At 42.3% G+C, this 27,769-nt stretch overlaps 1 protein-coding gene across 3 annotated transcripts in view; it reads right to left on the bottom strand.

The window, feature by feature from the left end:
- LOC139336874 (alpha-2-macroglobulin-like protein 1) overlaps positions 1–26,938 on the bottom strand; it is a 28,055-nt gene extending 1,117 nt beyond the window's left edge. The window contains exons 1-35 of one of the 3 annotated variants that reach the window (XM_070971168.1): positions 26,625–26,938; positions 24,571–24,751; positions 23,435–23,591; positions 22,770–22,822; positions 21,717–21,737; positions 20,821–20,989; positions 20,609–20,693; positions 19,962–20,082; positions 19,742–19,856; positions 19,544–19,653; positions 18,716–18,871; positions 18,250–18,486; positions 17,929–17,992; positions 17,170–17,315; positions 16,846–16,995; positions 16,294–16,632; positions 16,018–16,108; positions 15,604–15,748; positions 14,207–14,432; positions 13,971–14,097; positions 11,786–11,907; positions 10,610–10,661; positions 9,881–9,964; positions 9,575–9,751; positions 9,034–9,115; positions 7,053–7,209; positions 5,629–5,703; positions 5,014–5,179; positions 3,768–3,964; positions 3,463–3,678; positions 2,731–2,849; positions 1,653–1,743; positions 1,505–1,573; positions 1,147–1,252; positions 975–1,016 (exon numbers count right to left, since the gene is read on the bottom strand). In XM_070971168.1, coding sequence (XP_070827269.1) covers positions 975–1,016; positions 1,147–1,252; positions 1,505–1,573; positions 1,653–1,743; positions 2,731–2,849; positions 3,463–3,678; positions 3,768–3,964; positions 5,014–5,179; positions 5,629–5,703; positions 7,053–7,209; positions 9,034–9,115; positions 9,575–9,751; positions 9,881–9,964; positions 10,610–10,661; positions 11,786–11,907; positions 13,971–14,097; positions 14,207–14,432; positions 15,604–15,748; positions 16,018–16,108; positions 16,294–16,632; positions 16,846–16,995; positions 17,170–17,315; positions 17,929–17,992; positions 18,250–18,486; positions 18,716–18,871; positions 19,544–19,653; positions 19,742–19,856; positions 19,962–20,082; positions 20,609–20,693; positions 20,821–20,989; positions 21,717–21,737; positions 22,770–22,822; positions 23,435–23,591; positions 24,571–24,751; positions 26,625–26,707 — 4,531 coding nt within the window. In that variant the 5' untranslated portion in view covers positions 26,708–26,938. Of the gene's footprint in view, positions 1–974; positions 1,017–1,146; positions 1,253–1,504; positions 1,574–1,652; positions 1,744–2,730; positions 2,850–3,462; positions 3,679–3,767; positions 3,965–5,013; positions 5,180–5,628; positions 5,704–7,052; positions 7,210–9,033; positions 9,116–9,574; positions 9,752–9,880; positions 9,965–10,609; positions 10,662–11,785; positions 11,908–13,970; positions 14,098–14,206; positions 14,433–15,603; positions 15,749–15,807; positions 15,941–16,017; positions 16,109–16,293; positions 16,633–16,845; positions 16,996–17,169; positions 17,316–17,928; positions 17,993–18,249; positions 18,487–18,715; positions 18,872–19,543; positions 19,654–19,741; positions 19,857–19,961; positions 20,083–20,608; positions 20,694–20,820; positions 20,990–21,716; positions 21,738–22,769; positions 22,823–23,434; positions 23,592–24,570; positions 24,752–26,624 lie in introns of all 3 variants that reach the window. The other 2 variants (XM_070971170.1, XM_070971171.1) reach the window with 2 other exon arrangements.
- Between the last annotated feature and the right edge of the window lie 831 nt (positions 26,939–27,769).

Here is a 27,769-nt window from a genome sequence, read left to right as displayed (position 1 = left end):
TGCCTCATTTCCATAGTGCACGCTCTCACGGCACTAAATTCTTCAAACAAACTGCCGTCTTTATCACAGGCTCAGCTCTGAATACAGACGCCTCATATTAGTGGATCAATGCAACATGTTTTTACAAGCATTTCAACTTCATTTTATACTAATGAGCAGAACTACAACATCGTTGTTAATTACTTCACCACCACTGCTTCACGATATATGACAGTGGTAAAATAAAAAAATCTAATTTCTTTCCTTGTGATTACTGTCAAATGCTGTAATGTATTGAGTGTTTGTTGGGAGTGTAAATGGTGATTTAGTGATTTCCAGCATTCCTGTAGCTCCGTCTGTTTTAGGTGATTTATAAGTGATAAAAACTTGAACTGATGCAGTGAAGCACAATCATGTTTTCTCTTGTATGAGTCAAAGATTGACTGTAGTTTAAAAGCAGACTTTATACTTCATCATCTACAGTATGTTTACAGCCATACACACCCAATAAATACAATGAAAACATTCAGAGGTCAGTCTTACGTTACTTTACTGACCTGTGCATAAACTGCACATTTTTTGTCTTTGCTATTTGTAGAATCTTGATCAAATGACGGCTTAATACTCCGCTTAGCTGAGAATTAGTAACTGTTTGATTATTTGATCGTCATTTTATTTTGGAATGCCAACAGTTATAAATATAGAAATTGGATAATTTGTAGTATTTTGCACACTGAAACAATGAAACTTGAGCCAAAGCAAGTAAGTAATATACTTTGTGATCAATGAGTGACACTATTTGTGCACAAATTTTCAAACCAGCCATTTACACCACTGACGGTCTAGATGATCTAGAAGCCAGTGGGATGATATTTCATTGTAATTTTCACTTTGATTACTGGTTCAGACACAATTTTGTAATCAAAGCCTGTAACATGGGAACAGGGGTGTTAGCAGTTATGTATCAAATACAGCAAAGATAACCTGTTACTTACTCTCTGCACAGGGGGAGGTGTAGTCAGTGACTGCTTCATCACCTGCAAATACGACCACACACACACATCACATACACAACCATGGGGAATGAGAAAAGACAACAGTGTCGCTATCATTTTCAGAAAGGAGACGGAACATGAAACACACACGAGACGAGAATGCAGCTCTTACTTGTCTGGTAGTAATCGTAGACTTTGACCACGGCTGGCTTCAGGTTCCTGACCGGCTGATCCTCCTCTAGTGTCACACTGTAGATCTTTGTCTCATCCTTCCTCATCTGCAAGCACAAACACTCTTTACAACATCACTCTTCACTCATACGCACAGGAGGATTTCTCTGCTCGGCTATGCTACGTTACTGAACAGCACTCCTTGTGTGCTCTGCTGTTCGCTGCAGCCTCACACACTGAGTATATACACAGTAAAGTCAGCACACAGAGCATCATGGCTGCACTTTGATGTTCATGAACAATATGTCACTATCATCACACACACAAACAAAGACACAGTCACTGTCGGGGTTTCCTACCCCATCTAAGTAGATGTTGATGAAGCCTTCCTCCACGTCCACACGCTTCACCGAGCGGTCGCTCTTCAGCTGCAGAAGCACACGCTGCCGTCAGTAAAGTCAAACACATAAACACAGCTGAATGTTGCACAGATGTTGCAGAACTGACCAGCTGCAGGGAGCTCTGATCCAGAATGTATCCAGACAGCAGTTTGATGTTGATGATGACCATGTTCGTTTCTTCTCTCCTGCCCTGGTACCTACACACACACACACACACACACACACACACACACACACACACACACACACACACACACACACACACACACACACACACACACACACACACACACACACACAGTCAAACACTACAGTTGTGACACTCACATTCTGCAGCTTCACTTCATCTGCTGTGTTTATCAGCTGCTCTGACACTTTGGATTGTCCTTGTAGTTTAAGGTGCAGATGGACAAAATTTGACACTATTCAGCATCTTGAAATTATACAAAACGAATATCTGAACATTATAAATCTCAGTGATCTGGCAGATTTATGTCTCTACAGCTCTGTCATACGTAACATTTCTCTCTTGCTGTCAGGACAGAATGTTCTAAAGCTGCTCCTTCAAGAGCATCAAGAGAAAACGGAGCTGGAATCTGAATAAAGCCAAACATCTAAAAGTACAGTGTGCTACTGAAACTACTAAAGCAATCATTTTCTAGAATTTTAACTTAAAAAAAATCAGCTGTTCATTTAACAGTATTTAAAAATGGTGATGAACTGTGGTTGTAGCAAGTGTAACTTTAACAAAGGTCTGTGTGCTGGCTGGTTTGTGTAAAGGTCAAAGTTATTATTGAAGGCCAGCAGATTTCCCCTCATTATTAAACAGTGAACTATAGCCACTACATCGTTCACGCAGCTGCTTTTTGTCATATTATTTCTGTGCATTAAATCTGTGTTTTCTATTACTTGCTGATGCAACTCGAGTAGAATAAGTTTCCTCTGAAGTCCAAAGTGATTGTTCACAGAGAATAGTACCAGTAATACAATTTGTTGAGGTCAACTCAAACTTAGTGTGTGCTGGTCAGTTCATAAAAAAATGTAACCAATCATCAGTCATCACACACACACACACACACACACACACACACACACACACACACACACACACACACACACACACACACACACACACACACACACACACACACACACACACACACACACACACACACACACACTACCTGGCATGCACAAAGAGGATGAGCTGAGGCCGGCTGATGTTGCACTTGGCCATGATGTTGGTGGAAATGTTGAAGGCAGAGAAGTCAGGGGGAGGAGGGATGTTGTAATGCATGGAGATCTGTGGAGAGACAGATCCATTATCCACACTATAATATCACACACACACCTGATCATTACCTGCATGGCTTGATGTGGTTCGGATCAAAGAGCCACTTCTCTGAAATGTGTAATATCAAGAGCTGTTTTACTGAAACTGCTCGTGTTTAATGAAGCACTTGCACTGAATGACGTATTCAGGATTACTGCAAGGTTGATAGTGAAGTTTTGAGGTCAATACAGATTTCTGATAACAAAAATCTAATTTTAAATTACAGCTTTAAATACAAAAAGATAAATGAATAAAGTCAAATATATCTGAAATACTGCCAAAAATATAATGCTGTTGTCTCCTGCTCTGAAACTTTATCGGTTGATATCAGTCTGCTGATGTGTTGGTTTGGCTCTAAATTAGAGGAACTTACATATCTTATCAGTATATATTTATGAGTGTTTTTAACGGTGTGATACAGCTTTCATCTACTGATATCATGTCCTTTTTCTATTTTACTTCATACTCGGCCAGTCATTCTTCTTTTCTCCTCATATTCTCTTTCATCCCTAACTTGGCGCCGTTTCCCTTCAGTCACAGCTTCCTGCTTCACGGGTTGTGTTCGTCGTGTGCTTGCTCGTACCTGTGCCAGCACACAGCTCTGTCCCTGGGCTTTGACCGTGTACTCTCCAGGGACCTCGCTCAGCCTCTCCTCCTGGTACAGCAGCCTGTTGCTCTGATCCACCGTGAACTCCTTGTTCAGTCCTCCTAATGATGTCACCGTCACTGTAGTGCTGCCCTCCTCACTGTAGGTGGCAGCGCCGTACTTAGCCAGAGCCTGGAGGGCCACCACGGTGTCCTGAAGAGAAGAGAGGTTAGACGTGTCATTAAAAGCAGTTAGAGGGGTTAAAGGCTTCCCATAGACCCCCTGTGTGTGATCTGTCCTACCTGTGTGGAGGAGAAGCCACCGTACGGGTTCTGCTGCTGAGCGAGCCAGCGGACGATGCTGGAGGAGTAATCCAGACCAAATTCTGGCATGGCTGAACCGGAGAGCAGAGCCAGCAGCACGTAGGAGGTCATCTCCACCTCCAAAGAGTCCAGGCCTTTCCCAGAAGCCCCCGCTCTGTTCCAGTGACGGGTGCCACCTGCCAGTCAGAGCAATGGAGTCATCCAGTAACGAATGAGCACATGAAGGTGTACAGTCTACACATTTCCATACAGTTAAGTCTGTTACAGAAGCTGTTTTAATGTGTTAGATAGGACTGGTTCTAAAAATCTCCATCACGGATATGACCATCTCCTCTGTTTAACTTTTATAATACCAACAGCCAAACGATGAAATAACCCTGAACATTGAAAAAAAGAGATCGTGAGATGAAAGGGAAGGAAGTTCAAAGATGACATCTAATAAGAACATAAATACTACAGTGAAAAAGAAAGCACAAGATAGTATAAACAGCATAAAAATGACAGACCACAACTTTAAAGAACACATTGGTGCTCAATGCATGAAACATTCACACCTGGAGTGGGTGCATCACACGGCTGACTCATTAACGTTAAGAGACATTTCAAGTGCTTTCATCACTTCCACTTTCACTGACACTTCATCTGCTTTCACTCACTACATGTCAACTGTCATTTGAACAGATTTCAGTTGAAGTGACACTTCAACTGCTTACAGTGCACACACTTCAGTGCTTCCACTTCAACGAAAATGTCAACTACTTTGAACACCAGCATGTCAACGGACACTTCAACTGCATTAATTGATTGCTTACACTGAAATCATTTGTCATGTTGCTACCTGACAAAAAAACATCTCTTCAGCTTTCAGTTTCCTACAACTGCTTTCAGTGGTCACACTTCAGCTAACATCTTTCAGGACTTCCACTTCAGCTGGAACTGTCAGCGCGATTCATCACCTACACTCTGACTGACATTTCAACTGCTTTCAGTGCTTCAGCTGCAACTGATGCTTCAACTTCCTTCAATGCCCACTCTTGAACTCAAATTCCTACTTCTCTCTGCACTTCTATTTACACCTTTCTTTACACAACTTTCAGTATTTGTCTCATGGCGTCCACTTCAACTGCTTAACTATTTCAGCCATTTTTTGTGTTTAAACTGCAAATTTTCAACTAAAGACTTCAGGTCAGAAGTGCAGATGCTGCCGATGGTTCTACCGTCTTACCCTCTGTGTTGGACTTCTGATGCAGGTATGTGATGAGTTTGGTCCTTATGTCATCCTCTCCAGCCAAAGTGAAGGTGTAGGACAGCAGGGCGGTGGTGTACAGGTTGTCCAGCCGGCCGGCCACTGCTTCCTTGAGACAGCTCAGGCACTTCTGCACCATGGGGTCCTGTCACGCCGCAGGAAAACACAAAGATGAGGATTCCAAAAATTAGAGTCGCAGCCCCTGAGATGGACTATTTAAAGCTATGAGGAACTGCGGACATCTAAGAAACGCATCAAAAATGTATTTAAGTTATCTCAAAAAAAAAAAGAGAAAATCAAACAGAAATTAGAAACATGCCACATTTCGTTTCTTTCCAGATCTCTTTGGAGGATGCTGATCATTACAGAGCATGCTCATAAGTTTGACCTGCTGTCTACAAAATGTCCTGTCTACAATCTCTTTTTAATGAAGCCATCTGTCATTCAACATAAACACAGGACCCTGGTTGCAGAAAATTGCCAGCACAGTAAGCAAACGTGACAAGAAATCAATGAGCGTTGGCGGTCCAGTCATAAGAATGAAGCAAGGTGAACGTGAAGGCCTGAGGAGGAGGAGAGTCACGTCAGACTCACATTGACGTTGGTGCCCAGCTCCAGCAGGGCAGCGGTGATGTAGGCCGTCAGGGACACATCGTCACTCACTCCTCCCTGTTGGAAACAGGAGCACAGCAGGAGCAAGCAGATTGGTTTGTGCTTTCCTTTCAGTCAGTGTCACTAAATGGGAAATTTTAGATTGTTTTTGTTTGACTTTTCAGAACATTTGCTCTTATTGTTCTGTATGTTCTCACAGATGCTACAATACACCTACAGCCAAGCTCAGATTCCTTTCAACCTCCTTACATGAAACTCTTTCCTTTTCAGAACTCTTATTCCTGTCCTCCCACATCATCCATTTCTCCACACATAGCTCTTTTTTATTTCAAAAGTATTTTTGGGGGGAATTTAATGCCTTTATTAGCCAGACCACATTGCCAATGAGACAACAGGAAAGGACAGGAGAGAGATGGGGGATGACTTGCAACAAATATCCCAGTCTGGGCACAAACTGCAGCCATTGTGGTTCAAGACTGACACCTTACACCACAAAGCAACCAGAGTGCCCCATATTTTGCTCTTTTCATCAACAGATATTCATTATTTCCAACACAGCACTTCGTCTGAGGCTCTGTTGCCCTGGAACAATGTGTGAAACTTAATAGTGTCATCGAGCACTAAATGTGTGCTTTCACTTGGTGGCAAAAGTGATTCAGTTACTGCTAATTGGAGGGACCTTGGCTATTAAACTCTTGATTAAATCTAAGCGAACAAAGCCGCACAGAGTTCTGCTTGCTCCTTTTTTCCTTTCCTGAGAAAATAAACTCAAGAATGAAACACACACCTCTCTATTCTTCACAAGGCACTCGAAATGTAACCCAAGTTTAAGCTTGTCAACAGCTTGTATATTGGCAAAGAGTTAATATTTTCAGCAAATGCTTGGATGTCCTATTTTTTATATATAGGTGTGTTTTACCAGTTATAAACATAGTGCACAGTATTCAGCCAGTACTTGTGCCTGGAAAAAGCTTTTCATCCATAACTTCTAAAACAGGGGTACCTGGCTCCCTCCTAGGAAAAGCTCTGTGGTTGTTGCTCTGTTCCTCAAACACAGTCGCCATGGTTTTTTGGCGTTAATCAGACTCAGGAGATGCTGTAGTTTGTGAGGAACTGGCTAGCAATAATTTGTTTGGGGCATTTCTTCTGCTCTGTGTGTGTGTGTGTGTGTGTGTGTGTGTGTGTGTGTGTGTGTGTGTGTGTGTGTGTGTGTTTCTTGCCTGCAGGCCTGGGGCACTCTCTGCACACTCGCAGCGCTATGCTAATTGCTCCTCACATTAAGCTAATTTTGTGATTTTGCCTTATAGGAGAAATTCACCCATGCAGAGCTCCAAATGGCCGAAAGCAGCGGATGTGAAACCCAATTCTTCCATCTAAAATGACCACATTCACACTGATCTCATTACCTTCATGCCATTGTGGAAGAGTTTTCCCACAGATCTGATGCAGCCATCAGGCCGCTGGAGTTTGGAAAGCCACCGCCTGGCATCTTTAATGTGCTTGGCATGCACAAAGATGTACGGTCTGGCCCCGCCAAAGGACTTCATCACAAAAGTAGTCAGCCTGCAGGGTCACATACACGCACATACAGACAACACATATACACACACACACACACACACACACACACACACACAGAAGGTTTTTAGAAAACAAATCTAACCATGTGTGCGTGTGCTGGTAACCCCAAAATGAACCCAGCTTCAGGACAATTACATAACCAGCCTCACACCAACATCGGGCACTTGGTCTGAGCTGCATCCACAACAAAACAATCCTTTTCCTCTGTGCAACACGTGAGCCCAGCAGAATACAGACAGCTGGAGCTGACAGACAGGCAGCAAGTAGTCACACCCCGTATATTTGAATAATGTATTCACACATACTCGTAGATAATGCTTCTGAGGAAACCAGTTACAGACATGCTACCTTGCACTACAGTAAACATATCGTACTGCTCTATAATCAGTATGGATACAGTCAACTCTGTTTCACACTTTGATATTTTAAAAATGTGCACAAAAATACTTAAAGCTGCATTCATTTAATTTTTGGCCTCTTGGGGGCAGCAAACCAAGCTGTAAACAGAACAATGGCATGCCTTATAGAGTTGAATGTTAGCCACCAATTGTTTATTTACAGATACAGCAAGCAGATAGCAACATATGCAGTCTTTTGAGTCCTATTTGTGACCACATGTCCAACACTCAGCTTCCTTTTAGCTCTGTCTTTGGTCTCCACCACATGCTGAAACATCTGGCTCTTTAGCAGCTAAGTGCTCCACTATGTTCCCAGCTAGCCACTAACTTTGCTTGCGGTTTGGTGCTGAAAAGGTAGCATACAACATTCAACAGAGCATTTATACTGAAAACAGCTGTATGCTTTGTCTGGAAACAGGGTTGATGAGAGAGAGTTTGTGGGCCTGAAAACCAAAACAATGAGGTAAAAGAGGCTAAAAAAGCTGTGGGTTCATCTCTATAATCATCGCCTGTCACATTACAATTAGTCTTGTGAGTTGGTATAAAAATATTGATTAGTGCAGTTTTAAATAAAAACCAAGTCCTTGTTCTATTTTAAGTGATTTGGACAATTCCACTCAATCTCCTCATAGAATTTTAATGTAACTGAACACTTGAGAGCCCTAGTTTCTCCGAACCTCAAACACACACCCACACACACACTCAACAACTGCCAAACTGCCCAGCACCCTTTCAAACAGCAAAGGGTTTGTTAAATCCCCAGAGGCACAGTGCTTTAAGCCCATTAAATGCAAATATTAATATTTTCTGGCAGGTTCCCCATAAAGTAAATTATTAGGATCCTTGCTGGTGCCAAACACCTCCCACTGTGTCTGCATGTCGTTTTTATTCTCCCATCAAACCAAGTGTGAGATTTGAGCTGAAAATGTTCACAGTTTAGCAGCAAAGCTTTTAAAATGTTCTATAACCGCTGATGCAACTGAAACATATTATGAGTTATATAATCATGAACATATTGTACTATTCATATTAGTTTGGTTCATATGTTTTGGAGTTTTAGTGACAGTTGTAGTTGGACTTTTTATTAAATTTAAATGTGTTAGAAATTATTTAATATGTAAAATGCAATATAATAAATATCACTATTTGAAATAAAGAGTTGTATAATGTGTGATAGTGTAGGATATGTGCTCCATTATTTCCAAAAACATTACAATATAGGACCAGAGATGTTCTCATATTAGCTGAAATATTACTTGTTGGGTAACAACTGACTTTTCAAGCTCGTAACCAGTTCCTATATGTTCACAGAAAATGTAAATGTCATGGCTCTTACACAGTGTCATTATGGAGTGTTTGCATCCTAAGCAGCATTCACTCATGATGTTACTGAGGCTGGTTTACTGACCAGGTGTTTCCAGACTCATCGCTCTTCCCAAAAGCACTGTAGGAACCGTCGTCATGCTTGAAAGTGAGCTCCCTCTGATATCCTACAACACGCACGCACGCACACACACACAAACACACGCGCACACACACACACACACACACACACACACCACACACACACACACACACACACACACACACATGAGTGTGAGGCAAACAGTGGATATAAGGCATTGAGCTTACATAGTTGTACATAGCTACAGTCACTTTCATGTATTTGATTGGTCAGCTCAGTGGTTTGAGCCACATCCCCTTTTGTTGCTGGATGACCCTGTCTGAACCCAGCCAGGCAACTCTAAGCGGGACATTCATTATTCTAAACTGGTTTAAACCAGTCTGAACCAGACACCTGACACCATACAAAGGTATGATTTTCTGGAACTGAAAAACATTTTGGGAATTGATGGATCTTTTCAACCAAAGATAATACGCAGACTGGAACAATGCTCCAGACGGGCTGTCTCTCCACTGGCAGTCCCACAGGGGTCAGATCAACTCACCGCTCTCCAGGAAGCGTGTTGCTCTGTCCTGAATCTCCTGGGTCAGCTGACCCGTGCTTTTCAGGTAGTTGAGGATGAAGATGTTGGGAGCAAACAGCACCATGTTCTGCTCCCCGCAGCCGTACGGCATGGCCAGGAGCTTGTCCAGGTTCTTCATGGCCCGGCCCATCAGGTCACCTGCAGAAGCAACAGCAGAGAGATGAGACAGATTCCAAGATTAAACCCTGCCAAGATTTTATTCTTAGCAGGACTTAAGCTGAAAATAAAGCCTGAGCAAAGAAATGACTTCTCCAAATAGTCACTAACCCAGTACAGAGACAGAGGCCCTGGCTGATCCAGCCACAAACATCTCAGGCATCAGGAGAGAGATTTTCTTCTCCACAGGCCCCTCTGGCAACACAGAGAGCAGGACAGACACACATCAATGACACACAAAGGAGAGAGCTTAACAGAACAGTCTGACATCAGGAAATACGCTTATTCACTTTCTTGCTGGGAGTTAGACGACAGGATCGATGCCACGCTCATGTCTGTACAGTGAATGTGAAGCTAGAGCCAGCAGCTGGTTAGCTTAGCACAAATCCTTCATAAAATCCCATTAAACAAATAAAATGTATCATGTGAGTGAGTGAGTTTTAGAGATGAGAGAATGATTTTCTCCTGGTGGACACAGCCAGCCGTTTCCCCCGGTTAACAGTTTTTATGCTAAGCTAAGATAAAGGTATCCTGGCTTTGTCATTTTTTGCCCTGACGAGTGGATTAAAAGTCAGTGGGTTAGCGTGCTCGCTATTCATTATTCTGACTCGGTGGATTTTCACAACAACCATCCATTCCATTCTTATCTCTGATCTGACAAAAACAGACTCTTCTTGACAATAATGACAATCAATCATCCTCTACTGTACAAGCGCAACAGAATGACAGTTAAAGATGTATTTTATCAAGTTTTCTGCACGAGAGGATCCACATGGCCGTTCACCCTGAGGCACCGTGAGATAACAGACGCTGATACACAGGCTGTTTGTCAGCGCTCACCTGCAGGACAGAGGAGGGCGTTATGGCTGACCATCTGTGGCGTTCCTTCAGCCTTGTGGAGAGACACAAAGAGAGTGATTTTAGTGAAGGATATCAGTACCATTAAAAGGCATCAGAACAAGTCCTATAACAAGTATGGTGTGTGTACCACAGGCTGACATGTTATTCCTCTGTGCCATAGAGCTCCATTGTTACACTGGGTCACGTGTTCTTTCATTACCATGCAGCTTGTTTTGATTTAATCATACACCCTCCTGTTGGCCCAAAAGCTGACTAGAACACAAAATGTGGATTAATCCACTGCAGAAAATAGTCCTCTAAAAACTATTTCCTTTGAGTAACGTTTGTTAAGAACTACTGAAGCCAGTGGTGAGAAAGCGACTGCTTCTTTTTGAGTAATAATACTTTATATGGCCAGTTATTCAAGATGCATGTCTTCAGCAGGAACAAATGGCCACAAGCGGGGTATATAATGTTGATGAGCCAGTCGACAACATTATTACAACATTATTTTTACTGCTTTTAGGACATGAAGACTGTAAAATAACTTGAATAAAATAACAGAGCAGAGCAGGCAGCCAGGAGTAACACAAGTGTGTTCAATGTATGTTAAAGGCTCCAGAAAAAACAAGTGTAGGCCTCCTTATTAAATGGATATGTGACTGTTTGAACTTTGGCACATCACACTAGGAACCTTCCTGATGCTTCTTTGTATTAATGTGTATTTATGCTTGTAACAGCAATCTCCTGTTTTTATTTATATGTTCATGTCTGAGTATTCTGTCAAAATCTCAGGTGTTATTATTGTATTTATAAAGTCTTACCTAATTTCTTACATGTACTGAAGAGAAAATGAACAGGTAGAGATGAAAATAAAAATCTGATATTTCAGGACATTCATGAGTTGAAATGGTTTGTCATGTATCATGTAAACTTATTACAGAGCTAATCCTTTAGTTTTTTACTCTCGATAAGAAATTTGAAGACTCACTTTGAGTTTGTGACATTTTTCAGACAATTAAAATGAATCAATTGAACGAATCAAAGAAAGTATCAAAGTAAAAGAATAATCAATTCTGAATAAATTCTTAGCTGCAGCACTGCTAGCAGGGGTTTTTAACCGTATCACACTACAATCTTGTGCCATGTTTGGTGATGCGTTTGAGGGTCACTGACCTCCACCAGCAGCGTGCGGACCACTGTGTCGATTCGGCCTTGGTTGGGGACGGTGGCCACCTCGTTGCCACACAGTATGTCAGTCTTCAGGGCCTCTGCGCTGACCTTCAGATTCACCTGACCTGTGTGCACACATACAGTCTTATTCTGAGAGCGTGGCTGTATTGATTAGCGCTCCCGCTCCCTGTCAAACTGTCACATTTTGTGTACCGAGGCAAAACAGCTTTTCCATCGGCTTTTCAATCCGACTCATTATCCTCCCTGTTCCTCCATCCCTCCTCTCCGTTTTCTCTCCTCCCCCGTTTCCTATCTTATTCACCCTCATTAATCCCTATTTGTTGCCTTATTATACTGCCTCTCCCCCATACTGCTCTATCTCTCCCTCCCTCCCTTTCTTCACAGCCCACAAACCTTCACACAGAGGACAAGTACAGATCACCCCCCGAGGGAGAGGTTTCTGAGTGTTTCGTCAGAGATACTACCTGACTTGTTAGTACAAGTAATTGTCAGCATTCCTCTAAGGGGGAGTAAGAGGAGCGCAATTTGACATTCATCAGGGCCTCGTCTCCATCCCTGCTGATGGAGGCTGATAGAAATCCTCTGCTAGGCAGCATTACAACAACAGTCTTTGCTTCCAGCAGTGCCGACGCAACAGCTGTCAGTGCCCTTAATACAGATTAATTAGCTTGTTCTGTCTCATCTTTATGACTGAAAGTCTAACTTTGGTATTGGACGGAACAAACAACAACAGGATTTAATTAGAAAGATGTGAGGATTGCATTATATTATTAGTGACAGCAGTATAACAGTCAGATGGAGGGTAGGTAGTGAGGAAGCAAGGAGGGGTTGACACCATTTGAAATCATGTTCAATCAATATTTTTGGATGGAAACTAACCGGTGATATTTTGCACAGATGTTAACATCACAATTAGAATTGATTTTGAGTGAAGTTGTTTTCTATAATTAGTCTTTCCGCCCGATTCTTTGTCTCGGCTTGAAAAGCCTCTACACGAGCACATTATCACTAGACTTTAGTGTGTGTTTCATACACATTCATGCATTTCATACCATTCACTTCATTACAGTATGAAATCAGTGCATCAAGTGTAAAACCATCATCGTGCTTTATTCTTGTCAAATTTAGGTTGTAGTACTATTTCCAATATGAATGTTGTTTTTTATGCATTTTTAAGCTAAAAGGAAGTCCTTGAAATCATATTTTCCTCAATAAGCTTTTTGTCAGACTGACAGATTCTTAAATGAAAACCTCTTTTTTTGTGCCAAATTTCAAATCATTTTGGTTATTTTATATAAGAGATTTCCAAATGTGTTTTTTCTGTGCTCTTCCCAAAGGTTTGGAGTGGGCAGAGGTGATCAAATGTGTCAATCAATCAGAATTTGGCAATACTTTTAATAAAAGTGATTTGATAGATAACATTTAAGATTTTTTTTCTTAAAACTCTGAGTGCTATTTAGTCAGACATATTTAACATTCTAAAGAAATACGTAAAAAGGCTCCAGTTCACAAAGCAGCTAATTAGATTGTGGTGGGCTGTAGTCAGGGCCAAACAGCCCCTCCATCCCATAATAATTATGAGAGACCTGAAAATTCTCTACAAACTTCTCTTCATTTTGGATATATTTTCATGTGCAATTCATTCCATTTTTGTAATTAGTAAAAATACATACATAGTTGTTGTATTTATTAATCTATTTTTTCCACTGTTTTTTTTCTTAGCGTAATCTAGTCTCCAAATTCCAGAGAAAAGAAAGATGTGAAACCAGTCCTCAATGCAGCAGCAGCCGTGGCAGCGAACTGGATGCTGAGATTTTTTAATAACTTCTGAACACTGAAAGATAGATTTATCTTTCAGGCTGCTGAACTCACTGAAAAATACAAAAAACTCTGGTAAATTCCTATTGAACTTCCTACTGATATTCTGGACTAAAGCACAGATTATTCAAGTCATATTCACTTTGGCCTACCCTACCCTGACCCTAAGCCTGCCAAAGGAACATACAATACACAATCTAACAGTGCAAATACAGCATGTCATAGAGGTGAATAACACTGATAGGCTTATGTGATTTGCAAAAAAAAAAATAAAATAAATAAAAATAAAAATATTCCAACTGGAATGGCATTGAGGTAGCATTGTTTCTGGTCAGCTATCTAAAGATACCTAGGGCAGTTGGAGTTACAATCCATGAGAAGGTCCTGCTCTCCTCGCCGCACAGACACACACTGTACTGGCAGCCCTCGCAGTTTCTGAAGGTGTACTGGTCTGAATCAGCCAGTACAATCTTCACCTGCAGATGGAAACAAAGACAAAAAACTCACAAACAAAAATCAGCAGATATTTTTCATATTAATGAATCCATTTAAATAAATTCCATCTATAAGACCTTAAGAAATTACCATAATGCATTTGGAGAGATAGTTGAAGACAGTGGCTTTGAGTGTAAACACCTCCCCTCGGATGACAGAGTAGGGCAAGGTGAGACTGACAAAGAACGGCTGGAAGGCAGTCAGCCCAGTGTTAGGCGACACGCCGAAGCCCACAGAGGAGACACAGAAAGCTCCAGCTGCCCACTTGGTGATGGTGTCAGGGACCGTTTTCTCCACGTTCACTGACCCACTGTCTCTGTACGAACATACAAGCAAGTGCCAAACTGAAAACAGCTCAGGTAGAACAGAGTTCACCTTAAACATCTATCGGTGAAAGCACGAATGCATGATATTACATACACTTTGATAATATTGTGACAGTCTGTTTCAGCACATGATGAGATATCTTGTGTGTTTGGCTCGGTGGGGTGCAAGAGGAATGCTCTATCCTCTGGAGAGTTTGACTGAGCTACAAAGATTAAATACGATGTCTTCACTTCTAAAAAGATCAAGAGTCGACAGGCGCACTGGCTGCTCTGTGAGGCTGCCTCTGAGACTTGCAATGATGGTTAGCATGATGGATCTCCAGAGTTACGGGAAATTGCAAAAGTCATTAGGACGCTTCATCTGGGGACCATGAATGTCTGCACAAACAAGCTGAAGGATTCAAGACATTTCATTCAACATGATTAATTCTACCATCATGCTAGTAGCATTGTGAGGTTGTGCTTTGAGCTAATGCTAATGTCTGCATGCTAACATGTGTAAAACGGCAATGGTAATAGGCAGATATTTTGCAGGTATAATGTTTATGTCATCAGCTTAATGCAGCATGTTAGTGTGTCAGCGTTTGCTATTTAGCAAGTTGCAAAGAAGTAACGTACAGCTGCGTCAATAACCAAAGTACTGGATAAACTGGAATTTTGCCCGGAAAGTGGTGCAACATGAAATATCAGGATAGTTGTTGAGACATGGTAGTCAAACCACAAATGTCCACCTCATGCCAGATGACGTCAACTTGCTGGTGGTCACAAAGGTCATAGCTACTTCTGGGGATCATGAATGTCTGTACAGAATATCATGGTAAACCATCCAACAGTTCAGATATTTCTGTTCAGCAATTTTTGGTGAACCTGCATTTACAAACTGCTGGCCATGTGCGTTTTCTCAGTCTAATATCCTTGTAAACTGGATATCTTGACTGTCATGACATTTTAGAAATGTCTCAACTAAATGGTTAATTGATAAAAAGAACAAACAATAAAAACAAATCATCAGTCTAACAGGTAAGACGTAATAAGACATAATTTGAAAACACATCTGAGATGATGTAAGAAACTGAAGGAAGTGTCAGTGTTTAAAAGGCACAAATGTCTGAAAATGAATTCTAATGTGTTGACCCTTTTCAGGGGATATATTATCATTACCCCACAGTAACTAGGTCCCAGATCCAGGTCTCAGGGAAGAATGTCCTGACGGTCTCCTTCTTCTCCTCCTCTTTACCTCTCAGTACACCACTTGAACTCTGTGGCATCATGTTGAAGGCCATGGGAACCGGAGAGTCTAAGAGATCTAAGAACACATGGACAAAAAAAAAAAAATAAAAACGACAATTACACAACTAAACTTACCCAACAGTAACCAGCTCCCAGATCCAGGTCTCAGGGAAGTGTGTTCTAATAGTCTCCTTGGTCATTCCAGCTTGATCTTCAACAGGGTGAGGCCCCAAATCCTTTCGGAACGCTATCTCTCCAGGTGCATCTACTACATAAAGTTTACAGTATAATGGTAGTTTCCTGTTTGAGGGTCAATATCAACAGTGGCAAAGCCATAAAACATACCAGCATCATAGTAAAACAACTCATAGTTCCTTTCATGGCAGTTATAAGGTTTTTTCACATCGGAGTTGGTCAGGATTTTGATTCCAATTTCCTAGAAGGAGAGACAGCGACAGAGAGAGGATAAAACCAAATTAGAGATTGTGAAGTCACATACTGGAAATGAGTTGATCATATGGTGAACACAGAATAAAGACCACAACTGTTCTAAATGCAGACAGACAGATCAGCTCTTGTAGCCTACGCTCTAAAAACCAATCAAAATGACCAATTTTCTACTTTAAAGATGCTGTAGACATCATTCTTCTGACTGGGCGGTCCAAAGTAGATTGAGCGCTTTGCTCGACCAGCTGCCCCCAAGTCGACCACAGTCTCCAGTTCTGGTTGGACTTCTGGTCCTGGTTGTGGTTGGACTTCTGGTCCTGGTTGTGGTTGGACTTCTGGTCCTGGTTGTGGTTGGACTACTGGTCCTGGTTGTGGTTGGACCTCTGGTTCCGGTTCTGGTTCTATGTCAGGCTCTATCTCTGGCACTGGCATGGGGTAGCAGGGATATGGCTCAAAGTCTTCAACCTCATAGTTGTATCCTGACAGCTTCTGCAGAGGCAGCTGGTTGTACACCTGCACAAAAACACACATGAACACAGAGCTGGGTAAGCCATCAGTGTATGCAGCAGGTACACGGTGCCAGTGTACACTATACGTTGTACATAAATCAATTAGAACTGTTTCCACTCCTCTCAACTCTGACACAAGACAAGTTCCAGTAAGAACAGAAGGTTGAGGTGCAGATGTTAACATGGGTCAAGCTAGCACTGAGGATCGGTGTCGTACATAGTCCACAGTGAGTTCCTGCTCTGACTGCAGCAGGAGGACGCTCTGGTCGATGGCTCTGACGGAGCACATGGAGCCTGGGTGAGCCTGGAGAGTCAGTGTAGTCTTCTCTGCTGGAAGTTCCTGGAGGGAGGCGAACTTCAGAGACACCTGCACAGGAGACACCAGAGTAGGGTCATTAGTCTGACAGCTGATTAGAAGAGGTCAGATCACAACTACTAGACAATGCATATGTCTTCATATGTTATTGTATATCATACACACTTTGAGTCTTTTCTTGTAACTGTATGTTGAAAAAGTCTAAATGGGTCAATGAGGTTGTACCTTGTTATTGAGGCAGAGTTGAATGGGGAAGTCCTGGCTATCGGCCACACCCTCTCCACTGGGCATCACAGTGTAAACTACCACTTGGGCAAACGGTGCCAGGTTTGTAACCTGATGGAGTGATATGGAAAACTCCCCTTTGTTGACTGAGGCAGACACACAGAAAAACAAGAAGATGTGACATGAGACCCTTTTCAAAAACATAAAACACAAAAATACATTTTCTCACTTTGCTCATAACAAACCAGACATTTTAAACCACAACCTTTTCTCCACATGGGCAAATAATAATCTGCTAGGTTAGCCTGAAGCTAATGTAGGTATGTAGGTCCCCAGCAGGAAAAAACACCAGGGTTGACATTGTGCCTAAACCATTAAGATAATGAAACCGGCCCACAAATTAGCTACTTCAGGCTGTCCTCGAGTTGTTCACCCCATGAAATCAAAGGATTAATACTGTTATTGTCAACAAATCCCAAGACAAGACTAAAACCAACAAAATCTTTGTCCATGTCACAAAACATACACTCAATAGTCCCAGCCTGTCTGTCCCTCTTGCCTGTATATCTGATGCTGAGCAGGTAGTGACAGTAACATAAACTACAGTGGGTTTATCCACACAGAAAAAAACATGTTCATAGCATCAATTCATTGTTGGTTGGTTTTCATGACATTTGCTGACAATAAGAGAAATGCAGACTATCACCAGACTTTTCCTTCAAGATAGCTGTCTTAGTTACAGTAACATTCGTTCTTTACCAGTTCCTGTTTTAACAGCCACTGGGACACGACCGTGCTGCACAATTCCACCTCTGGACACCACCTATAAGGAAACACAGCACAGGCACATTACACAGTTAGGTCCACCCCTTTGTGCAAAAAGCCTTTTAAGAGACAAAGTCAATGAATAGAAAGCACACTCTGAACAGCACAGCGATGGCCATATTGATTTCTAAAAATATAAAGACTCAGCAGGACGCTGCTCCATTTTCCCTCTACAGCTGTGCTGACAGTGACAGAGTTAAGATACGGCCTGAACCAGCTGGGTCTTAAAATACTGACAGTAGCTCATCATCTTACCAGGTAAAAGAAGTCGAGGACTTCCTGTCCCTTCTTCAGCTCATCCCCCTGGATGATGAACTGGACACGCACAGTCGCATCTTTGTCACAGGCGATCTTCTCGTTGACCTGCATGAGCTTCAGAAAGCTGCTGCTCTTGGAGTAGAATGCTGCGGCGTGGTGGTAGGCCGCCCTGTACTCTGGTCTACGCATATTGGCCACGTATGGCTCATTATCCTCCGTCTTTCTAGAACTCGCCTGTCGAACAAAACAGCCACAGGTCAAAGGTCAATCTTTCACTCAACAACCTTCACTCTGTCAACCTCTAATTTTTAACTATGAACAAGCTTTAAACCAAATCTAAAAAATAGATAAATCTAATAAGAAATCAGGTCTGTGTTGTTCACCTCACATGAGCGATAGGATGGAACGATTAAACTGAATTCATTTGTCCAGAAAAAAGAATAACTCCAAAAAAGTGACCAACCCTTAGAGTGACAACGTTGGTCCAGAGGATGGTGTCCAAAGAAAACGAAGCCATGCCTTTCATGTCTGTAGTGAGCGTTATGTTTTGGGAGCTGCTGGCAAACAGGTACACTGGCTCACCAGCGACAGGTTTGTTGTCTGGACCGAGCACTTTGACCTGCCAACAAGACAGAAAGCAGAAGCTAAGCCACAGAAGCACAATCTGTTGAGACAAAAACTTCACCATTGCCCAATATACTAATTACTACGGATACTGATACTACTGATTATCCTCATTCTCCAGCATTTCCAGAAGGACTGAAAATGAAAATGTATGTGTATTTAATGTGACTGATGTGTTTGGTAGAGCCATTGGTCAAACTGATGGATAAAACAAATGTCTCAGCAATAAAATTGAAAGTTAAAACTGATGACCAGAGGACAGTATTGCTATGTTATCCAGGAGGCTCCCATAATATCTGTGAATATTAAAAAGTCTGAATCTAGTTATAGTGCACCCCTTAAGTCTTGATCATGCTTCAGTATGCACACAGTACAGACAGCTGCGCACATGCACACAGTGAATGCATACATGCTTCTATAAGTACAAGAAATCAGGGGTACGAGTACAAAGACACATTTCACAGCAAGCTAACATGCTAATATTTACTAAATAGCACTGAACACAAAGTCATGAAGCAAAGTGCTGATGATGATGATGATGATGACGGCCCTTCATGAAAAGTCAGAGGATCACTAGTTATTAAATCAGGTTATTAGAATTCATCCTGAGAGCATGAACGTTAAGGAATTACTAAAATCAGTAGCATTCAACCATATTTTTTTTTACCTTTCCCTCGAACGGGATGCCCGGTTTGTATGCAGCGGGTACATCCTCAAAGGAGACAGTTCTGATGTGACTGCTGAAGCTGGTCCGCCCGCTGCCTTTAAGAACGACCCCTAGATGGTAGCGAACAAACAGAAGGCAGCTCATCAGCAACCAGTGCTGATTACTTCATGAACAGCATCCGGCATTCAGTCAGCCTACCTGTGCCATACTCCTCCATTTCAGCGCTCACTTCAAAGCTGTCATCGTACATGCTCTTGTTGAGGGAAAACTCCGTCACGTTCACAATTTGTGTAGCACAGCCACTTTTATCCGTCTACAAGATAAGAACAGAAGCTCATTTAAAAATATATATATATTTATATCAAATGAATGAAGAGCTTTGACAACTGCAAATTTGTTTTTTATCTGGAAGACTCACTGTCAGTTCATACGTCTTGCACTGGTCACTTTCTCGGACACTTGAATACCAGTAAAACCGGATGGCGTTCCTACAAAACACAGCCTTCACTGAACCAACAACTGGTTTCCCATAGGTGTATCTGCAGGAAAAAAACACAAGGATACGCAGATGCTGTTTTTAGGAACTGGTCCCTATTTTAGGTTGATTCACAGAAGGCCTTTCAGGTCAAAATCTTCTGGCAAACAAGCTCACACGTAAATAAAAAGTAACATCAAAGCTCACGTTAGCGAGCACGTTAAATACGAATTTAAGGGCACAATGGGTTTCCCAAATGTCGTAAAGGGACAGACAGCTTCCATCACTCACAGCTGACAGCTTGTGCTATGTGGACAGACATTAGCTCAAAGTGGAAGCTGATGACGTGTCTGGCCCTCAGGTGCCAGTGAGCCCCTTCAATGGGAGACACACAGTGAGACCTGGAGCTCAGACACAGTGTCTTAAATTGGTTTGACTGTCTTTAGAAAATAGAAAACGATGCAGTAGCTTTACAGTTTATATGTCCTCGCACAGAGAGGCAGGAGAATTAAAGTTTCAGGTTGACTTTGATAAAGTCCTACACTTCAGTGCCAGTGTTAACCTCTGGCCTGTTCAGGTGGGACACTCACTTTCCACAGATCTGCAGCGTGGCCTCTTTGTCCAGGATGGTGATCACACTGGGCAGATGAACCTTAACTTCATACTTTGGCAACACTAAAGCAGAAGAAACCGAATCAGTAATCTTACAGCTGAACACGAACACAGATCAAATGTTATTATTTTGGGAAATGTGAGACATTCTCTGATTTTTTTTTTTCCTCAGCATGCAACTGCAACAGACCGTATTCCTTGATGTCAAAGCTGTGGGATATTTGCTCTCCTTTGTCCGTCGAGGCGGTGATGATGTAGCTTCCTTGTGCCGCCTCAGGAATCATGGGGTGGGACAGATCAAGGATGCCGCTATCGATGGCCTTATCCAACCACTGGGCAATGCGATTTGAATTGGGATCCTACATAAAGACAGAGGGACACAGTTCAGAGCTAATGGCTACCTGCAGCACTCAAAACTGAATTTGAGGAAGGAAGGAACAAATACGCTGTAGATTGATGGAATGTTTCATAGTGTATAAGCACCAAATAGCAGCTTTGTGGTTCATCCTCTGAAATACGGCGACATGGATCCTCCTCCATTCCCAAGGTGTTCAATTTTATGCAATTATAACACTGTCCAAATTATTCTGATGGCAAAAGTTTTTGTTTGCAGAAACACGATCTAATGCTGGTGAAGATTAGTGTGGCCTCTGTGCATCTTTCAGCCCATTTTAGTCCCTCGACTGGATAGTACTGATCCCGTTTTCTTTGTGAAATGGGGGCTATCGAAGTTAATAGGTTATAAAATCCTGCACATGGGGCTTCAAAATGTATTATAGTATATGACAGTATTTTCATATCAAAAACCTTCCTGAAAATTTTTAAAATACAATTATTGCTGTAATTCTCCAGAGATTCACGCAGACTAATCTGATCCCAGTATTTAATGAAATCCATGAACTGTTTGATCACAGCCCCCTCAAGATGATTCACGCCCCACATATTCTCTTCACTCAGAAATCTGTCCCATTAGTGAAGGATGCTCTTTTATTTCACTGTAATAGTAAGTGGTCTATAACTAGTCAGTGGTTGGCAGGAGAGGTGCCATGCAGGCTGCATGAGCCGGTCTCTCATACGATCACTTACCTGGAGCTCCACCACTTTGTACTGAAAAAGAAAGAAAAAACACAACAATTAGGGAAAAACTGATTAAAGCACATAGAATGTGCACAATACACACATGTCGTTAGGAGACCTCTGTAAAGTTTACCCATTAATGGGTCAATTTTCTACTGTTTTTACATGTAGAAACATGTTTACATTCATCACACCCTCAGAATTTGAATCTACAGGAGCTTATCTTGTCTGTTTTTCCATATCTTAACTCACTGAAGTTTTATTTTCTTAAATGAAAAGAAGACCTGGGTAGTTAGCAATATTCACCATGTCAACAGAAAATCTGATCCAAGACACTTCTGATTCACCTTTTCAGGCCAAAACACCTAAAAACTCCCGACAACCTTTGTAAATTTATTCTAAATTGTAGTCACGATGCCAAAGTTTCTGCAGATACTAAAACCATCAGGCTAATATTGGATGGAGATGTGTGTAAAATGATGTCCATGACATGCAGAATATTTTTACATGCATTTTAGGTTTTTGAATATTTTTCACATATCTTGGATGAACTGTTGGAGGCAGCGGCCACACACAGTGTGGGTATAAACCACACATACGTTTTCTTAACAATGGCCTTATTGTTTCCAATGGGACCATCTGAAACACACGTTTAGAGCTGAAGGGACTTACTACTTTCTAACAAGCTACTTTTCATATGACACATCTGAATGAATTTCACATTCACGCCTTTGTGTTTTCAGCCTCTCAAGACAAATGGAAAAGGCCTTGAGCCCGTATTGATTCAGATGTTTGGGTCAAACGCAGTGTGTGCCAAATGAACTCTGACAGCATGTTTATCACACTACTCCACACAGCGCTTCACACCCACGCTGTCTTCAAAATCAACAAACATCCCTCCTTTCACCTCCCACTCTCCTGAACCAAAATAGACCTCGCTCTTCAGATTCACTGACTGCTCGGCAGAAATCACACCAGATTACAAAGTTCACTGGTGGGAATTACACACATCATACACTATCACAGAATTCTGCAAGGTCAAAGTAAATAAATAAAACTCACCACTCGCCCTACAGGGATGAAGTTGGCATCCATGGAGACGATTCGAAACTGGACTTTAAAGGAAAGAAGTGGAAAAAAATAACGTCTGTTTATGTCAAAATATAACACACACAACAATACATGAATAAGGCAGACAGGAAATACAGCAAATACACTGAATATTCCATCGCACTGCAGCAGGGAGGACGAGGAGGGACATCTCAAGTAACCTTAATGGCATCATACTAGTTTAATAATACCACAAGCTGGCTGCATACTAATTTGGCAATAACATACCAAAAAATAGATTAAAATTAAGAAAAACAATCCAAATCTACATTTTTGGAAGTGCAGAGAGTATTTAACTGTGATTTGATGTTTTCTGTTTATGTTTTAATGAGCACAGCTTCCACCAACACCTCTTGAGGAACTACCACTCTTCTGTCTGCTGAATATAGATATAATTCCTAAAGTTGTCAAGTAGCGGCTCAGCATTATGCAGATATTCTAATGTAGTCCAAAATTTTGCAAATGCAGCTGAATTGGTAAGCAGTGCAGAGAGGATAATGTGGGCTGTGTGAACAGTACGAGTGCAGCAGAGCGGCAGCATCAGGAAGCTCCAGCACTTTCCATGTCCTCCTAGTGGACATGGTCAGAGTAATAAGTCCACAACATGAAATTCTTACCAGTCTGCCCAGGTTTGTAGATAGGTTTATCAGTCTGGATGATGTGGATGAAGGCAGGAGGCTCAATGAGGATTTTGGTCTTCTTGCTCAAAGAGGCGCTCTCACCCTGAATCGTGACATTAATGGCTGCCACAGTTTTGGTGCGCACTGGAGGGACCTGCAACACCAGAAAACATGCATGTCAGAGAGGACCAGGGGACATTTGAAGGGACAGTAGGAGAGGAAAGAAGGGAGGGAAGACTTTTACATTTAGTTTTGTATAACTTGTGCCCAGTTGACTTCAAGATTGCGCATTTTCCTTCTTTTGGAGTGTGCTTGCAGTGCAACATCTGTCAACTATAATGGTTTAGCATAACTGCTTGGAAGCAAATCCATTTGAGTTCTGCTGAAATTGAGCAACAGCAGGCCTCTTCCACTTTGCAAGGTTAATTATGAAATGTCGTCATACTTGCATAGCATATGTTTTCACTTGCTAATGGAGCTGCTATTATATAACAGGGACTGGAACCACTTCCAAATGTCGTGAGGGCTGTTTTTTGTATGTGTGTGTTGTGAGTCTGAGGGTAGGGGGCAGGGGGTGTTTTCCAGAGGAATGCAGGTACATAGTAAGCCTCTGGCAGAAAGCAGCCTTTGTTTAGTTGCAGATAGACAAATACCAGACCAGGCCTGCAGCAGGGCCAAAATCTGGGGAGCGAAGTGAAACTAAGTGTTATTGTCACAGAGCTGATTGGGGTCAGCGGGTCGTTTCACATCAATATGGATCAAGGCCCGTAAGTTGCATAACAGTGAGCAGCGGTGTGACAGAAACCAGAGCAGTAATTTACAGGGAACCATTCGTGTTGACAGCCTCTGTCATGGTGCTGGCTGGATAATTAGGTACATAACAACTCCAGTATTTGTGCCTTCATTTCAATGGACGGCTGCGGGACGAGGAGAGGAAAGCACGCTGTGCCTGGAAACCTCACATTCATTTAACCACCACAAACATTAAAAGTGAAGTTCTTCTCCCTTCTGTGTTGCTGCCACTGAAAATGCAGAAGCAAATTCCAAAAATCAAATGGGTTTTAGATTCAAAGTGAAAGATTTCACACCACTCTGCAAATGGCCACAGTGTGTGTACGCGTGTTGAGTCAGACCTGGAAGTTCAGGCAGCGGTAAAAGTCCTGTTTGACAGCCTCCTCCAGGATGACAGTGCTGCCAGAGTCCACTTCCAGGGCGATGGTCAAAGAGATGGGCTCAGTGGGGCCGTGGATCTGGGCACAAAGGGTCTCCTGTTTCCCTCCTCTCACCTGGGAGCTCACAGTCACTGCAAATATACTGCAGGTACAGAAAGGACATAGAACGAGTCAGAAAAGGATATGATGTGTTGCAGATGCTAAGATTTGCATTTCTGTTTAACATTATAAACATTCTGTTTGGACAATCTTACACTTGTTGTGATTGCAGTAATGTTCTCACATCAATTCTTGCAATCCTGTCCTTTCCAGTCCCCTCTGAGGCTGAGCAGCTAAAGGTATTATTAGAGTCACCTGGTAAATTAAATAAGCCATGAGGTGGTGGTGAAACTGGAATTATACCATTAAAGGGGCTATAATCATAACTTTTATAATACCGGTCAGTCACATGATTATGTAAAAGTGAAAGGTGTTGACTGCAGCTCTCAGCTCTACAGAGCGTTTAGCATCTTTCAGCTGTTTGCTTTGGTTTTCCACATCTACTTACGCTACTGCTCACTCAGTGACACTGTGCTCATAGTGATGTTATGTCCTGTCACAGCAGGCAGCCGTATGTAGTGAAAAAGCTAAAAACACAATGTAAACTACGTGCACAGCACCAAACAGCAGGCATACAGTCAGTGGAAGTCAGTGGGAGCATTTAGCAGCTAAAGAGCCTGATATTTTTCTCATGAGTTGGTGGAGAACAAAACAGAGTGTGAAAGGAGAGTCTGTGATAAAATTAACATTCATGGGTTGGAAATGAAACACAAGTCCAAATGAGTGCACCCTGTGTGTTGGACGTGTAAACAGGAAAATGTATGTAAACACATAGATAATCCTTAAAGATGTCAGACTTTTGCTTACAGCTTGTTTCTGCTGCCCCCAAGTGGCCAAAAAAAGCCCTCTCTCATTACAGGTGTAAATGTGCAAAAAGACCAGTGGTGGAAAGCAACTTGCTCAGTTATTTATTCAGCCACTCAAGAAGGAAAGTTTTTACTCAGGCGACATTTAATAAGATCAGTACCTTTGATTACAATGCTTCTGTACTTTTACTTTTGAGTAAAAGAAGATCTGAGTAGTTCTTCCACCACTGGGAAAGCCATATGCAAATCAGTATGTTTTCCATGGAAAAGACATGGAAGGACAGCCTAAACCACCATATTATCTCGACTCAATCAACCACTCTGCTGAATGTTGTGTGTTTGAGGCTTGCTGGCACACAGGGGCCTGCTGCTGCCAATGAGAAATAAAGGACACATTTAATTGAGTTTTGTGTGGTGCTGCTGAGAATATTGATGGCGTTTTAGCCAGAGAGGAAGTTGCATGAAAAGTCGTTTGACTCTGACGGTAAACTATGAAAGGCATTTGAGCCATGGTGACCACAGCGCAGATGAACACACAGGACAGCAACACAAAGGTCAGAACACAAATCAATATGCAGAGACAGCGAGTTCTTGTCTTTATCAGAGCTGTTTGGTTTTGTAGCCTAAGCTGATTGTTGGTCTCCACTTCAGATCATTTAGTGGATTAAGCAAATAAATCCTTATCAGTGATCACTTGTTGTTTCACTTAGTCCCAATAATATGAGCAGCTGTGAGCAGATTATAATCAAATGGTGGTAAATGGTAGCAGATGGGGGAACTTTGACACACACACACACACACACACACACACACACACACACACACACACACACACACACACACACACACACAGTGGTGGGACTGCCTCTCCAGATTGCATAACAGTACCCTGAGGCCAAGCTCTGGACTTTCTGCCTCACCAGCGGGACGATGCTGGATTTCAGTGCTTGGTGATACCAAACACGCTGTACGTGATTTTCAACCTTTGCCTAACTTCATCACGTGCATCTCCCGCAAATACTGGCGCGTGCGCTCGGCGTCTACTCGCTTAACGCACAATCCAAACTTCTGCAGACAGCATGAGATGTTGAAAAACTTTATTTTACTTACGTGTCGTTGAGGTGGGCCGATGTCGCAGTTCCCATCAGCGCTGATGCGATGAGGACAGCAAGCATTCTGAGGACAGGTGCCATGTCTGCAGAGCAGAGTCGCTGCTTTGCATGCAGCGGGACAAGTTGAGCGGACCGGACTGCACCGGAGGAGGACGCACTTCCAGCCTGTTACCCCCACTGCGGGCCGGACTCACACAGACTGATGTGCAGGGTGCAAAGTTGCTCTGACGGAGGGGGCAGCGGTGGTGGTTTGCTGTTTATACCCCCAAACCACCGCCACACCCTCCCTCTTCAGTCACTCCCCCCAAGTTCGTTGGACCTTTGCAGCCTCCTCCCTATTCCCAAAGGAGTCCACTTCCCAAAAGTTGAATCACACAGTCCTGGCTGCAAGCAGCAGTTCACTCCTCCAGTTTCTAAAGAATGTGAAAAAAGCGCACACAGTGAGTGAGGGCTGAGAAAGAGTGGGCGGCTGGAAGGTGAAACAGCCATTGTCTGATACAGGCATGGTGACCATTTCAACCCTGTTGAGCAACAAGTATTGAGTATTGGAGACATACCCTCAGGCCGAAGACCTCTCTGTCTGTGGGGCTCTGAGTGGCTCCACACAGGCCCCCTGCCATTACTTCTAATACTAAGAGAACGTAGAATAATGAGTTTCATACTGCACACTGCAAAAAACTCTGCATTTCAATATTAGGTCATCTAAAAAAAACAGCACATAAAAAAGATCAAAATGGCAAAACAAAGATATTGTGACTTAAGATCGTTGTTGGGTGTATATGGAGGGCTGAAATGGAGAGAAAAGGATGCATTATAAAACTGAACAATCTGAAATTGGAAATTGTCTTTGTCTCCAAACCTGAGGGGCTTCTTCACAGAGTAAATGCAGTTTTAACCCAAAAGTTGGCAGTTTTACAATGAGACTACATGTAGACCTCACCAGCTTTTGTCTGATGGTCAGTTTGAGCAGGGTTGCAACACCTTATCAATAGTCCGAAAAAGTTGACCAGTTTTGGTCGATTGATCGGTGTAGTGTAAGCATACAAGCTGTGTTTGGACCATGCTGAACAGCGAAATTAGAATGCATAGTTTGTGTAATACAATTGTACAGCATCAGCTTAGCTTAAAGCTGGACAATCTTTT

Source organism: Chaetodon trifascialis, chromosome 9 (genome assembly GCF_039877785.1).
Source record: "Chaetodon trifascialis isolate fChaTrf1 chromosome 9, fChaTrf1.hap1, whole genome shotgun sequence".
In the NCBI taxonomy this organism is placed as follows: domain Eukaryota; kingdom Metazoa; phylum Chordata; class Actinopteri; order Chaetodontiformes; family Chaetodontidae; genus Chaetodon; species Chaetodon trifascialis.
Note: the sequence above shows the minus strand (reverse complement) of the source record. Positions and strands in the feature narration are given on the sequence as shown.